General features: G+C 33.6%; 1 protein-coding gene and 1 long non-coding RNA gene across 2 annotated transcripts in view; one reads left to right on the plus strand and one right to left on the minus strand.

Annotated features, from left to right (window-relative positions):
* Positions 1-15,499, minus strand: part of LOC133185567 (kinesin-like protein KIF13A) — a 202,298-nt gene that overhangs the window by 26,642 nt on the left and 160,157 nt on the right. The window contains exons 33-34 of the mRNA XM_061320866.1: positions 14,459-14,577; positions 9,803-9,941 (exon numbers count right to left, since the gene is read on the minus strand). Of these exons, the coding sequence (XP_061176850.1) occupies positions 9,803-9,941; positions 14,459-14,577 (258 nt within the window). The remainder of the gene's footprint in view (positions 1-9,802; positions 9,942-14,458; positions 14,578-15,499) is intronic.
* On the plus strand, positions 2,952-7,837 carry LOC133185676 (uncharacterized). Its single transcript, XR_009720933.1, has 3 exons — positions 2,952-3,024; positions 5,052-5,174; positions 7,130-7,837. It is a non-coding gene; the product is annotated as an uncharacterized LOC133185676 (long non-coding RNA).

The raw sequence follows: 15,499 nt of genomic DNA on the forward strand, positions 1-15,499 counted from the left end.
TTACATGTAAAAAAAAAAGTTTCAACATATTTTATCAGTAATTAGCTTAGATTTTTGTAAGTTAGATTGTCCTCTCCTATATACAAAGAATATAAACAAAAATGCTCGTTACACGAAAAATGTAAATAAATATATTTAGAGTGCGGGGTATGAAATGGTTTATAAGAACAGAAAAATATTGCAGAGGGAAGAGGGTTGTAGAAGAAAGAGAAATGATCATCAAAATCAGCAAAATCTTTTCATTTTTTTTTTAGATTTACTTGTGCAAAGCTTTAAAAATGTTTGATATTCAGGCGCCCCACAAATGGGTCCTCATGGAGGATAATATCAAGGGCTAATATTCATTTATTATTTCTTATGGTGTGAAATAAAACGGATCTTAACTCATTGTACATTTTAAAATGCAGAAAATAAATCTCGGTGTTTTCGTTAATTAACCCACAGGAAGACTGCGTTTATCTAAAGGACTTATTTTAGATAAATCCGATTTTATATTTATACATTGATGGTAAATGATAAAGTTTTAGCGTAACAAGATTTCATATTCCTTGAGAAATCGTTTATTTAAACCCAAATATATTTTTATTAAAATATTTTAAGTACGTCTTTCAGATTCTAGCATTTTATGCGATGTCAATTATGCGACGAAAGAGTAACAGTTATTAGCGGAGTACCAAGCTATTCAATGTTAGGAAAATCTGACCCTTTGATGTCTGTGATGAGTGTTTCGGACATCTGTCTATACAAGTTAAAGGCGACCCGTCGAAATGATTCTAGTGCTGCCATTGGTAGAAATTAATGACAGGCTTCAGCCAGCCCATCGTATGCAAAATAAGATTAACATGGTAACATTTCCCGCGAAAACTTACACTCTTTCAGAAATTCTATTATCCTGTGTTCTGTTGAAATCTCCGAACGTTCTCTATACATCAAGGTAAGATATCTTTTAATTTCTATTTTTTTTTTTTTTATGTAAAAGTAAATTAGATAGTTCATCGATTCATTAAAATCTCTTTAGTTCATGAGGGATCAAGCTTAAATAATTCTGAGGCTTCAGGTTGTACCACATTATCAAAATTTAGGACATCGTCTTAGCAAAATTGTAGAGCTTTAGATGTTAATTTATCATTTTAAATAGATAATTTAAAACAAACGTCGTGGAAGAAGTACTCCTGTTCACATTTTTTTAAAACAATACATTATATATACATTTGTAGTATATCTCTATGATATATACATGCAGAGAGCAAATATCTTCATTTTCACAGGCCACAGGTCATTACTTGACCTAATCACACTGCGCAATCATGCACGGATCTAGAAGGGGGGGGGGGGGGTCGGGACCCCTGGAATTTGCAGAGTTATTAAATATATATACTATTCCAAGTAAAATTGACCTTGGACCCCCCCCCCCCCCCCCGAAAACACGATCCCTCCTCGAAAACGCGGATCTATGTGAAATTGATATGAAAAGTCATAGCTATCTATGTGAAATGGGTATGAAAAGTCATAGGTATGAAGCTTTAAATGTCAACGAACACCCCCCACCCCCACCCCCTTCACGAAATAGGTTTTTCACGTTTGGGAAAAGAGTTGAGTTTTTTCTTTTTCTTTTTTTTTTTGTCTGTTTGTTTGTTTGTTTTTCTTTTTTAAAATATATTTCTTGGATGGAAAAGTTTTTTTTTTTGAATGGGGTGGACGGGGGGGAGGGGTCCACCCCCGTAAAAAATTCTTGGATCCGCGCCTGGCAATAATATCTACCGGTACATAAAATGACTTGTTTAATTTAACAATGAGCATGCTTTTCATGTATAAAAAAATAGGGATGGGTATAGCCAAAAATTTCATATCGCGATATATCACTTCAATCCTTATCATGAACTGCCATTTTTTTTACACAAGAAATTTGAAAATCTGTTGGAAAAATCAATGCATTGCAATCATGCCAGGAACAGCTGACAAACACTTCTGTCCCTGTTTCGGGCTGACACGCCATTGATTCAAAGGGGAATTCGTAAGGTATTTTGCTTCAGCCTTGTTTCGACGTACATGTAAAACTAGGGGAAAATTCTGGTGATTAGTGTTTTACATGTATCTTCACATTTAGAGTAAGATGGGGGAGGTTTTCTGAAAAGGGAGAAGTAAGTTTAGACGTTTGAAAAATAATAAAGTCGTCATGGTACGTGGTAATTAGATTCTTGATTTTCCGGCGGGGGGGGGGGGGGGGGGGTCAAGTAATAAATTTGAAATCAAGGTCAACTCAATAGGCAAAAAAAGGTGTGGAGGCTCATAAAAGTCTTTGGTGCAGAGTGCCAATATATATTTCATAGGAAACTTGAACTGTGCACATCGAATTAAAATGGACTTATATGTTAAGATGATAGAAAAGGAATAACTTTACTGGTATTTTTTTGTGTGCAATTCTTTTAAGCTTTAATGAAAAAAAAAAACCTGTAGAATTTCAAGTTGACACACACACACCTAAACAACCTCCCACACAATCCCACACCCTCTCTCTCACACACACAGACACCCTCACGCCCACACACCCACACTCACAAACATTAAAATACCATCTACTGGCCGTTTATAGTACAAACATCTTCACATTAGGTAATATGTAATTATTGTATGTAAATAGATTAGATTCACTTACTTTGATCGTCAACAGTAACTTCTATGTCCTTGCCATCAGTATCACAAAGAGGGAGTCTACTGTGCGTCGCAATTTGTGGGATCTTCTTTATAATAAAAAAAAATTAACAAAAAATCCGTCGGCATAATTGTAGAATGGCTGAAACATATCACTGGAAATCGAACTATTTGCCCTCAATAGTGTATTCGAATTCGATTGGCTATATCCCCAAAAATCACCAATCAAATTAAGAATAACTGTTTGACATGCGCAGAAATAAAGGAGCGGAAGTTAAATACTCATTCAAACATTTTGTTGCAGATCAAGAAAAACATGTATTGAAGATGAAGATCTTTTGCATTCAAGTGAAACTGTCAATTCAGGACTAGGTAAGATATATGATTTTGACTTAAAAAGCATGTGCCATTTGTACAAAGTATTTAAGTTTTAAAGAATGATTGAATGTTAAAAGTTAAATGTTCAGCATACATGTATTAAACAAGACAAGATATAGGTATGATAAATAATAATAATAAAAAAAAACTTGTAAAAGGGTGAATATATATACATATTTTTGGTCCTTTAATACTGGAAAATCGTAACGTTAAGACTAAAAGGACCGGCATTTCTTTTAAATTATACCAACATTGTACGTACTTAATGAATTTTTTTAATCGAAAATTTATTTTCCTGTAAGTTTTAATTGATTAATTATCAACTGAAATGAATTTTTAAAATCCTATAGTATGCCGTTTTGTTTAAATCTCTAAGCTTCCAAATTATGAAGATATCTAGACTGAATGTGTAACGAGAATTTTTGATTGCGCATTCGATAACTTCGGATAATTCCCGGCGTTACTGACATGAAACAGCCGAGATGTGTCGAATGAGTAATTGTTAATCCATTCCTTACCCTTGAGGTTATTTTTATCAGTGTCCATAAAACAAGAAGTAGTAAGGCTGATTTTTCCCATTAATATAATTTAATCCGCAACCATCGTTCTGTTCGCATCACGGAGTACACACATGTAATGAATAATGGTTCAAGGGATAATAACAACTGTGTAGATAGAAAAGACAATGCTTTCTGCCCTGTTTTAAAATTATTTTCACAAATGCCGCTTTTCTAATTTTAAACTGACAAAATGTCAGAAATACTCAAGCTGTAGAAAGTAGTTACAAAGAAGTGTCATTAATATTCATAATCTAAAGTAAGAAATAGGCTATTAAGTATTTTCACGTGCTTGATAAATATAAGAAAGAGTTAAGAATTTTTAGTAACCTTTTAACATCATACAAAACTTAATATTTCATTAATTATTCTTTTACGGACACACGTCTTTTAAAAGTTATTTTTATTGAGAATATTTCAGGAATATCCGTGGAAGCATTATTTTCTGTTGAACCCGTCCGTTTTAAGCAAATTGCTTTTCCATGAACGTATTTTTATATGCTACATGTATTTATATTATTCAATTCACTTACATGTAATATGTATATCCTAAAGACATAGCAAAATATGATCTATTACACCAGTATTAAGTTTCTTTTTTAAATGAGAACCCCCCCCCCCCGAAAAAAATCCCTCAAATCGATTAAAATTGGTACATCAAATTCCAGTCATTTTTCCTTTTTTTTTTCATCATCTTCGCTTTTCTATTATTTCCTTTAAAATAGAAATTTACCAAAAAATCGGCATGCGATGATAATCCCTAAAACTTATGAATTATGTTTTATCGAATACAGCCCGAGAAATTAATAACAGTTCTATGACAGGGAAAGAATTTACGACTTTGTAATATTAAAATATGTACAAAATTGTTGTTACATGTAAACTGGAATAGAGTAGTCAGATCAATACACTGTTTTACCGACGAAAGATTAACCTGTTTCACCTTTCAACAGTAACCAATGAACTCGTCCGTTGACAGTTGTGGGAAATTCTACGAAAAGGAAAAGCAATCGTCGGTAACCAACGGGTGAATCACGTCGAATTTCTCTATCTTGTGGACTGGTTTTGATAATTTGAAATTTTGTTTTGTTTCCTTGATACCTAACAAACGTGTGAATATGTATTCAATATGCCCGGAATAGGTACTCAGAATAATTACCGTGTGTGTTGTGTGTGTGTTTGTGTTTAAATAATTGATGTGTAAAGTTTTTTTTTCATAAATAGATAAATTATTCAGTATGCTTTCAAGTAAACATCATCTGTCTCCCTCAGCCGCGCTTACTCTTTCCTCGCATATTTAATAAGGCCACCTAAAAAATAATGTTCGTTGGACTTCTCACTCAAAATGAAATCGAAGTACCGATATTCTTCACTGTCAACCGGAACTAATCCATTTACTAAATAACAATGAAATGTAATGATTCATTGAAATATCTCGTAATAAATGTATAATCTTGGTTACAGATTCTGATACCCTAAAAGAATATGAAGCAGTGAATGAAAGAATGGGATTGTCTTGTGGAGTTTTAAAAAAACGATCGAATTTATGTTATACTCGATGGCATCGACTAAGATTAAAAACCTAAGGTAATCTCTCTCTCTCTCTCTCTCTCTCTTTCTCTCTCTCTCTCGACATTAGGTAATCTTTATATATAACGGACTCTTTGATCTGTTATCATGACACAGAGAAAAGATAGGACTGGACAAATATTTCCTCATATTAAGCAATACAAGTTTTTAAAGAAAAATCTGCCAAATCAAGTCTAATGCTCATTGTCATAATATAATAATAGGAAGTGGTGCCATATAAATCTATGCTTTGATTTTTAAAACATATTTACAAATTACGTTCATATGAAAAATGTTTGGTCTTTGTGAGGTAAAGCATTTGAACGCATGTAATTAATCAACAGTGTATTTCATACCCTATAAATGGAATTCGTTACAGGAACTATAATACAAAGTGACTTTACGCCCTAAAGTGGTAAAGAAACAATATTAAACAGCTATTTCTATTGACTTCTTCAAAATTGTCAAATGGACGATTTTTTACGCAGCAACTGGTTCACTAAGATGTCATAATTCTTTTCTTCTGCTGTAATAAAGCTTTCATTTTGTCAATTGAATGAGGATATTTGAAATAATAATCTGCCTGAGAATTATAATTTCTTACGCTCATCTTAAGGCAGGGCATATTTTGTTATGGCGTTTATGTTTGTCCATATGTCTGTCTGTTTACTTTTTCGTGTCCGGCTCATAATTTTTATACTATGAGCATAGAATTAAGAAACTTTGTTCGCTGGTACATCTTGTGTAAAAGGTGTGTTTCACTCTAAAAATAGGTCATTGTGACCTTTAATTAAGATGTTATTGTCAAGAAAGGGGAAAATCCTGTTCGGCTCATTACTAGATAACTTTTAGACCAAGAACCGTAATACTCGGCCATTTGATGCATCTTAAATAGAGGGTTTGTCGCATCCTATTTAAAGGGCACTTTGACCTTCATTTAAGGCAAAATTTAAATATATATATATATATATATATATATATATATATATATATATATATATATATATATATATATATATATATATATATATATATGTCTTTACATTTTAAATTATACAGTCCCAAAAGATGTAAGAATATTGCAGATATTTAATAAAATGTTTCATCAAGAAAATACACAGTTTTTTTCTCATTGCTAACTTTACAACAATTTTTAATAAATATAATAACGTTTTGCTTGTGTCAAAAACAAGAGAGAAATTCCACATTGGTGTAATTATCAAGCAGTTGTCAAGAAGAATTTTAATAACAAATTAGATGTTGAATTAGAGATAAATTAATGAGTTTCCTGTGAGGAATTAACTGGTAGAGCATCTCTGATCAGGCAGATGTTATCTAGATCTCTTGGGAATTAAGCAAAGGAATTTAATTGCTCAGTCTTGGATAAAATTATCTTGTTGTCTAGCCTCTTTCATAATAAATCCAGTATAAAGTAATGGAAACTAATTTGAAATTGTACAGTGTGATTTTTTTTTTAATATTGTCCAGCAAATGACAATGGTATTAATTGCTTAGATAAAGACTTTTTGCAATACACAAAGTCTGGAAAAGGGAACAAATCTGATGGCAATTTTGGCTGCTTAACGTCTATGAGAAATATTTGGGGGGGGGGGGGGATCTCCTGCAGGGTCTTGGTTTACTCATCTCTGGGACTTGTCCTAACCTCTTTTATTGGATATGTTTCCATTAGGAAGTACTGGCTCATTTTGCCACATTTTTAGAAAAAAAAATAAAGATACAAAATGCAGTTCTTTATTCATAGTTCTTACCTTTTTTTTAAGTATCTGAGGTCAAATTCCATGTTTACCCCATCACACTTCTCTGCCTAAATCTGTCCAGCATTATGCACAAATATAATAAATTTGTTTGGTGAATGTAAAAATTCAATTAATGGTTTATTTGATAATATATTAGATAGAAAAAATATCAAAGAATATGAATTTTACCACTCAAATGATGTATATTTTTTACAGGGTATTACAGAAGAGGAATAGAATATTACACTGTGGCAGTTGTTGAATACTTGGGAGTAATAGAGAAGAACAAGTAAACCTACTGCAAGACTTTTTTAGGAAAACTCGATGAACAATTTATCATGTCTAATATTAATATGAAGGTGGAGCTTAGCTCTTGCCATTTTGCCGGGAAATCTTTCTGATTCAGAATTGAACCTATTTTACTTAAATAAAAGCATCTAAATACAGAAAAGAACCTCCCATTTTTGTGAATATGCATAGGAAATATGGCCAAGTGACAGGTATCCAAAGCTGAATCTCTAAGGTGTCATATATTTCTAGCTTTGGCAGATTTTGTTGTGTAATGGGTTTTTGCCTTCTACTATAAAGTAAGATCAGACAGTGTGTGGTATTATTTCAAAGGATTCAGCTCCCTTATTTATTGACCAATTTCTCTGAAAATTGGATGGGTTGCTTCTCAAATGTGTGTTCACAAAACCGTATCTCAGATTTTTGATATCTAGCTTAGTTTTGGAATTATTGAGGAAAATGTTAAATTAGGCTAATAAATTGATAATATTGAAGAGCAAATGGCTGTAACTTTTGAATTAGAAGATTTATAAAAAATCTGAGATACAGTTTTTAAGTTCAATCTTTAATCTACCTTGAGGCAAAATGACCACTTTGAGGGGTTAAATACAAAAAAGGTTGATTTATAAAATATTTATGCACTAAAATTTACATTAATATTTAAATAATTTTTAAATAAGTTATTAATTAAAGTTTAAATTAGGATAATTAAATAGTAAATTTAACAAGCTTTCAAATGATATATACCTTTATTATGTTATCTTTGATAATGAAAGAATTACATGTAAATTAAATTCTGGCATTTGGAAACCTTTGGTGTATCCTTAAAAGAATTGCATTAATTGAAACATAGCTTTCTTAACAAGCAGTTGTTAAGAAAATATCTTGAACATACTCCTAATCTTTTTATTAAAAAGTTAAGACATTTTTCCCAATGTTTCCTGAGTTGTCTAGCCTTGGTCCTCTAACAACTAGTTGTTAAGAAAAGAATATTTCATTAAACTTGTATGTGCTATATTTGCTTAATAATTTTAATTGATTGTCAATTGTCAATTTTTATCCCGGTTTTCTAGCAAATTTTAAAAGGATTCCATGGACCTACTTCTAGCATCCTTAGCAAGCAGTTGTTAAGACTTTATTCCGTTTGACTTCCTTTCCATTTCTAACAACCAGTTGTTAAGAATATATCCTGTGAAATTCTTCTGGTATTCTTAACAAGCAGTTGTTAAGACTTTATTCCGTTTGACTTCCTTTCCATTTCTAACAACCAGTTGTTAAGAATATATCTTGTGAAATTCTTTTGGTATTCTTAACAAGCAGTTGTTAAGACTTTATTCTGTTTGTCTTCCTTTGCATTTCTAACAACCAGTTGTTAAGAATATATCTTGTGAAATTCTTTTGGTATTCTTAACAAGCAGTTGTTAAGACTTTATTCCGTTTGACTTCCTTTCCATTTCTAACAACCAGTTGTTAAGAATATATCTTGTGAAATTCTTTTGGTATTCTTAACAAGCACTTGTTAAGACTTTATTCCGTTTGACTTCCTTTCCATTCCTAACAACCAGTTGTTAAGAATATACCTTGTGAAATTTTTTTGGTATTCTTAACAAGCAGTTGTTAAGACTTTATTCTGTTCATCTTCCTTTGCATTTCTAACAACCAGTTGTTAAGAATATATCTTGTGGAATTCTTTGGGTAGTCTTAACAAACAGTTGTTAAAACTCTGTATAAAAGTGTAACAGTTTTACTTAATTTTATTTAACAAGCAATTATTTAAGAATTCCTTCAGCTTATTTTTCATGTTCTTAACAAACAGTTGTTAAGACATGCCAGATATATAATGGTTTCTTTAACAAGCATTTGGTAAGAATTGGAAAATAAATTGTTTAAAGTATGCATAGATTTCAGTTGTCTTTTTTGTACTTAACAACCATACACAGCTTTTGATCAAATGGAATTGATCAAGTTAAAATGGAAGGTGTTAATGGCTATACCATGAGCTCTGCATGTTCCAATACTTAAAAATTTATAGAAATAAACAATCCCCTGTGTAAAGATTTTTCAAAATTTTAAGCTAAAATTGAGCCTTTGCAACCAATTTACTGCATCATAGTCTGTAAATTATGACACATCTTAAAATAATTCATAGAAAAGCATAAAATATAGCAGTAGGATTTATTGCGGAAAAGTAAAGTTTTTTTTTCTCAGAAAAGCAGTCTTGATTTGTGGAAAAGTGGAACATTTGAATAAATACTTCTGCATTTATTTTTGACTCTCAAAAATTCAACTAATCTTATAGTTGAGCATATACTGTAAATTCCTTATTTTACGCGAGTACTTAATATCGCGAAGTGGCCCAAGGGCGTCAAACCGCAAGAACAATAATTCGCGAATGGGTGATTTATCTACAGATTTTACATACATTAAAGTACCATAAAAATAAAGCATGTAATTTTATTTCGCGAGTGGCGCTTCTCGCGTAATAACGCGATAATTTATTCCTCGCATATATTTAGGAATCTACAGTATGGTAAAAGTGTAAAACTTCACAAGGAGATTTTACAATGACCAAGCTAATTAATGTTTCCCTTTCAGTAGTACCTGAGGTCACTGTTTTCTGGCTCTCTTCCATGGGATGGTAAGACTCAAACTCCTGGAAGTCATCTGAGGCTACACTGTTAGGATCTGTATCAATTTTTGAAGACTGTGTATTGTTCACTATCTCTTCATCCTCCAACTCCTGCAAACACAATAAAAGAAAAAAATAATACATATTTACTCTACAGAAGTACTATGGGGATTGTAAATGAACTTAACAAGAGGCCACAACACTCAGCTTAATCACCCTCATCCTGCTGTTCTTCTGAGGAAAATTTTAAAAAGATTTTTTCCCCTTTTTTATCCATAGAAAAATGTTGACTCCATATTGTTGCCCCTACCTAGCCTAAAGGGGTTATGTTTTAACCAACTTGAATCCACACAACATTGGGATGTATTAATATCAATATATGGCTTTGGTGTTCTGTAGAAAGAGATTTCTTTCCTGTTCACTAGCTAGCAATATGTAAAATCTGATCTCCCATTATAGCCCCACCTAACCCCAGGTCAATACTTTGATTAAACAAGAGGCCCAATGGCTTAACAGTCACTCAAATTAATTGTTTATTTATATTTTCTTTATTCATAGTTGATAATCAAAGGAGAATCACTTCTCTCAGAGTAAATCAATGGACCCTGCCCTAGCACCAGAAACCCTTAACCTGAAGCCAAGAATTTCAAAATTTAGACAGAGGTACCTTTGATCATAACCATGCACTTACTTTGTCTGCTAAATACCTAGATACAGAGAAGATTTTCAATGAATAAATGAATTTTCACTATATGATCATTATAGCCTCATTCAAATACCATAACCCTTAACCCCGGGGCTATGAATTCACAATTTATGTAGAGGCACTCTTATTTCTCAAATCCATGCACTTAGTTTGTAGGCTTAATACCCAGTAACAGAGAAGAAGATTTTTAAAGAATGAATGCTTTTTCACTTACTGATAATGATCATTTGAGCTCTGCCCTTAAACCAGAACCCTTAACCCCGAGTCCTGAATTTCATAATTTTGGAAGAGGCACATAAGTTGATTATTATAACCATGCACTTGGTTTGTCTGTTAAATATACAGGGGAAGAGAAGAAGCTTTTTAAAGAATTATGCATTTCATTATATGATCAAAAGAGCCCCGCCTTAACACCAAAACCCCTCACCCAGGGACCATAAAATTCAAAATTTTGGTAGAGGGCTCAATGCTTAGTTAAATCATGCCTGATTAATTGACTGTTTGAAATCCAGGAGTAAAGAAGAAAATTTTGAAGACTGCATTTATTTTCATGGTTTTAATCCCATCCTTCATGCCCCAGGGAAGCAGATACCATGAAATTCATAATTTTTGCTGTAGCCCATATATGAACAAAATTGGTTGAAATTGGTTCAGCGGTTCTAGAAAAGCTAAAAGTGTTCAAAGGTTTACAATTGACCCTCATTGTACACAACAAAAGCTTTGATCACCTATTGTGGCCCCACCCTACCCCCGTGGGTCATGATTTGAATAAATTTGAATCTACAGTACCTGGTGATGCTTTCATATCAATATGCAAATCATGATTAGCTTTGTTGTTCTTGAATAGAAGATTTTTAAAGATATTTTTCCTATATATTCCTTTGTAAAACTTTGATCCCCCATTGTGGACCCATCCTAACCCTGGGGGTCAAGATCTGGACAAATCTGAATCTACATTATGTAATGAAGGTTTCAAATAAGTTTCATCCTTTCTGGCCCACTGGTTCCTAAAAAGAAGATTTTTAAGAGATGCCACCAAATTTTCACTAATTCTTAATTATCTCCCCTTGAAAGAAGGCATGGCCCTTCATTTAAACAAACTTGCATCCCCTTTACCCAAGGATCCTTTGTGGCAAGTTTGGTTGAAATTGGCCCAGAGGTTCTGGAGAAGAAGTTGAAAATGTGAAAAGTTTACAGATAGATGGACAAGACAAAATGTGACCAGAAAATCTCACTTGAACTTTCAACTCAGGTGAGCTAAAAATGTGAAAAGTTTACAACAATAACAAGGAAGGATGACAATAGGCAACAGACCAATTTTGATTAGAAAAGCTCACTTGAGCCGAAGGCTCATGTGAGCTAACAAGAAGTCTGTGAGCCAATGCTCACTAGTAATACCCCCGCTCTGATGTGAATCCCACCATATGGCATGCTTAGACAAAGATTGTGCTAAAATTTCAGTAGTTGAAAGTAGTTGCTGAGAAATTTGGTATGGACAGACACATGGAAAAAAGGAAGTTGACATCAGATTTGTACAAAAATAAATCCCACTATGTGGAAATCCTAGACAAAAAGTGTACTAAAATTTCAAGCATAGACAAATCGACAAAGGGTAGTTGTTGAGAAAATTGTGATGAAAATTTGTTACGGTTAGATCGAGGATAAACAGGAAGTTGACATCGGATTTGCACAAAAATGAATCAAACCATATGGCGTGCCTAGACAAAGAGTGTACAAAAATTTCAAGCATCTGCAATGAGTAGCTGCTGAGAAAACTGCGACCAAAATTTGGTATGGACAGACGCATGGATAAACAGGAAGTTGACATCAGATTTTTACAAAAATGAATCCCACCACATGGCATGCCTAGACAAAGAGTGTGCTAAAATTTCAAGCATATGCGATGAGTAGTTGCTGAGAAAACTGCAATGAAAATGTGTTATGGACAGACACACAAGGGTAAAACAGTACACCCCCTCTCCTTTGGAGTGGGGGTATAAAAAAAGGACCTGTTGGAAAGGCCAATTCACTGTGCTATGAATGTGCCCAATCCAAGAGACAATTGATAAGATGGGACTGTAGCCACAAAGGTGACAAATGGCACTGATCTGTGACAACTTGCATATATGATGAACTCGTCCAATGGCATTCTACCTGACATTCATTTGCCAATCCTGCTGCAGTGCATGCAAGTATATTTGCTTATTAATAAATATCATTGTGGCTGAAGAGCATCACTCATTATTCTTTTGTCAGGTAATATAATCCGACAATTTAAACTTATTATCTTTAAATATACACTCATCAGGCTTTTCCAAGACAAGCTCTAATGTTTTCATTTACCTTTTGAATAAAATTTCATGTTTCTAAACTAAGTAAATCGACCCCTGGCTTCATTTTAGATGACTCCTCTAGGGCTTGAGTTAAACAAAAGATCCATTCAACCCAAGGACCCCCAAAACAAATCATAGCCAATCCATAGTGCCGATATAAATATCCAAACCCAAATCATTCTAAAATCTATGTATGGAAAGAAAAACAAGAGGCCCATGGGCCACAATGCTCACCTGAGTAACTTTGGCCTTGCTGTTTTTCACCTGATCCCCCCCCCCCCTTGTAGTACTTATTGTGGCCATGCCCTCCCCCAGGGGTCATGATTTGACCAATTAGAATCTACACTACCCCAGGATGCTTCCACATAAGTTTCAGCCTTTCTGGTCCAGTGGTTCTTTAGAAGATTTTTAAAGATTTTTTCTGCATATTTCAATGTAAAACTTGGATTTCCTATTGTGGCCCTGCCCTACCCCCAGGGGTCATGATTTGACCAATTATAATTCTACACTACCCTAGGATGCTTCCACATAAGTTTCAGTTTTTCTGGCCCAGTGGTTCTTGAGAAGAAGATTTTTAAAGATTTTTTCTGCATATTTCAATGTAAAACTTGGATTCCCTATTGTGGCCCCGCCCTACCCCTCAGGGGTCATGATTTGAACAATTTAGAATCTACGCTACCCCAGGATGCTTCCATATAAGTTTTCTGGCCCAGTGGTTCTTGAGAGGAAGATTTTTAAAGATTTTTACTACATATTTCAATGTAAAACTTGGATTCCCTATTGTGACCCCGTCGTACCCCCGGGTGTCATGATTTGAACAATTTAGAATCTACACTACCCCAGGATGCTTCCACATAAGTTTCAGCTTTTCTGGCCCAGTGGTTCTTGAGATGATTTTTAAAGATTTTTTCTGCATATTTCAATGTAAAACTTGGATTCCCTATTGTGGCCCCGCCCTACCCCTCAGGGGTCATGATTTGAACAATTTAGAATCTGCACTTCCCCAGGATGCTTCCACATAAGTTTCAGCCTTTATCACCCAGTGGTTCTTGAGAAGAAGATTTTTAAAGATTTTTACTACATATTTCAATGTAAAACTTGGATTCCCTATTGTGGCCCCGCCCTACCCCTTGGGGGTCATGATTTTAACAATTTAGAATCTAAACTACCCCAGGATGCTTCCACATAAGTTTCAGCCTTTCTGGCCCAGTGGTTCTTGAGGAGAAGATTTTTTAATGACCCCACCCAATTTTTGTCTTTTCTTGATTATCTCCCCTTTGAAGGGGACTTGGCCCTTCATTTTAACAATTTAAACTTCCCTTCACCCAAGGATGCTTTGTACCAAGTTTGGTTAAAATTGGCCCAGTGGTTCTTGGGAAGAAGTTGAAAATGTGAAAAGTTTACAGATGGATGGACAGACAGACGGACGGACAGAAGGGGAGACAGACGGATGGACGGACAATGGGTGATCAGAAAAGCTCACTTGAGCTTTCAGCTCAGGTAAGCTAAAAAGGATAAATAGCAGACAAATTGTTCACTGACAATATCAATTGTAGCCTTGCATGAAATAGATATGTTATAAATCTGACCTCGTCCGTGTCCCCTCTCAGTAGAGGTTTCTTTTCTCTGCGGTTCTGCTCCTCCTGAAGTGTATTTAAAGGTTTTACAGCCTTCACTCCATGGGGGCTCAAGGCAGACTTCGCCAGAGCTGTTTAAATAGAAAAAAAAAATAATACTTAGAGAAACCGAATTTTTCTTGTGGATAAAATTTTGTTGATTTATGATCTAATATGATTTTGTTTGGACATAATTTCCTTATTTCACAAATAACTACCAGGTATAACATTACAATGTCCAGGAAAATTTCATTTGGAATTTAATATTGTTGATAAATGCTACCAACAAAATAAATGAAATTTAATCTTAAACAAATTGTCAAACTGTATTTCAAAGGAAATTTTATTTAATAGACAAACCAGTATCATTCTGATAAACTTCAGCAAGACAATCTAGCACATGCATTTTTTAAAACTGCAAAGATTAATAAATTACATAAAAGCAAACTTTTCCTGTTTGCATTCATGTATCTAATTTCATATTTTTAAAGAAAAAGGAGTTTTCTAACACAAAATACATAAACATAATAAATAATCATATTACAGAAATAAAATGTAATGACATACAGTAAAACAAACTTACAGCAAACATAGCTATAACGAATTCTCACTTACAGCAAAGTGATTTTCATTCATTGTAGTTTTTAGCTGCAGATCTGTAGCTCACTGGTCTAAAAAATTTGGAATGGATGACCAGAGAGCTACAGTGCCATGCATTGAAAAATGTGTATATTTATTGCACACAAAAAAGTGTGCCATTTCTTGATTTATTTCTCTCATGGTATATTTAAACTGCAATCTCAAATTATTACGGAGTGTTCTTAACATATTCAAATTTTTTTTTTTTAACTATTTCCACAACAAAACATTCCCCATAACTGTTGCCAACTGCACTCCTGGCCCTGAAATTGAGACCATCAAAAATTTTGCTTATTTATAAGACCACGGAACATTAACTGGCAAAATTGGAAATATACAGCTTACGTCTTTTCCATCTATTACAGTCAAAACATT

The sequence above is a fragment of the Saccostrea echinata genome, unplaced genomic scaffold, assembly GCF_033153115.1.
Source record: "Saccostrea echinata isolate AGI-Se365-2 ecotype Australia unplaced genomic scaffold, CSIRO_AGI_Sech_v1 ptg000001l, whole genome shotgun sequence".
NCBI classification, from domain to species: domain Eukaryota; kingdom Metazoa; phylum Mollusca; class Bivalvia; order Ostreida; family Ostreidae; genus Saccostrea; species Saccostrea echinata.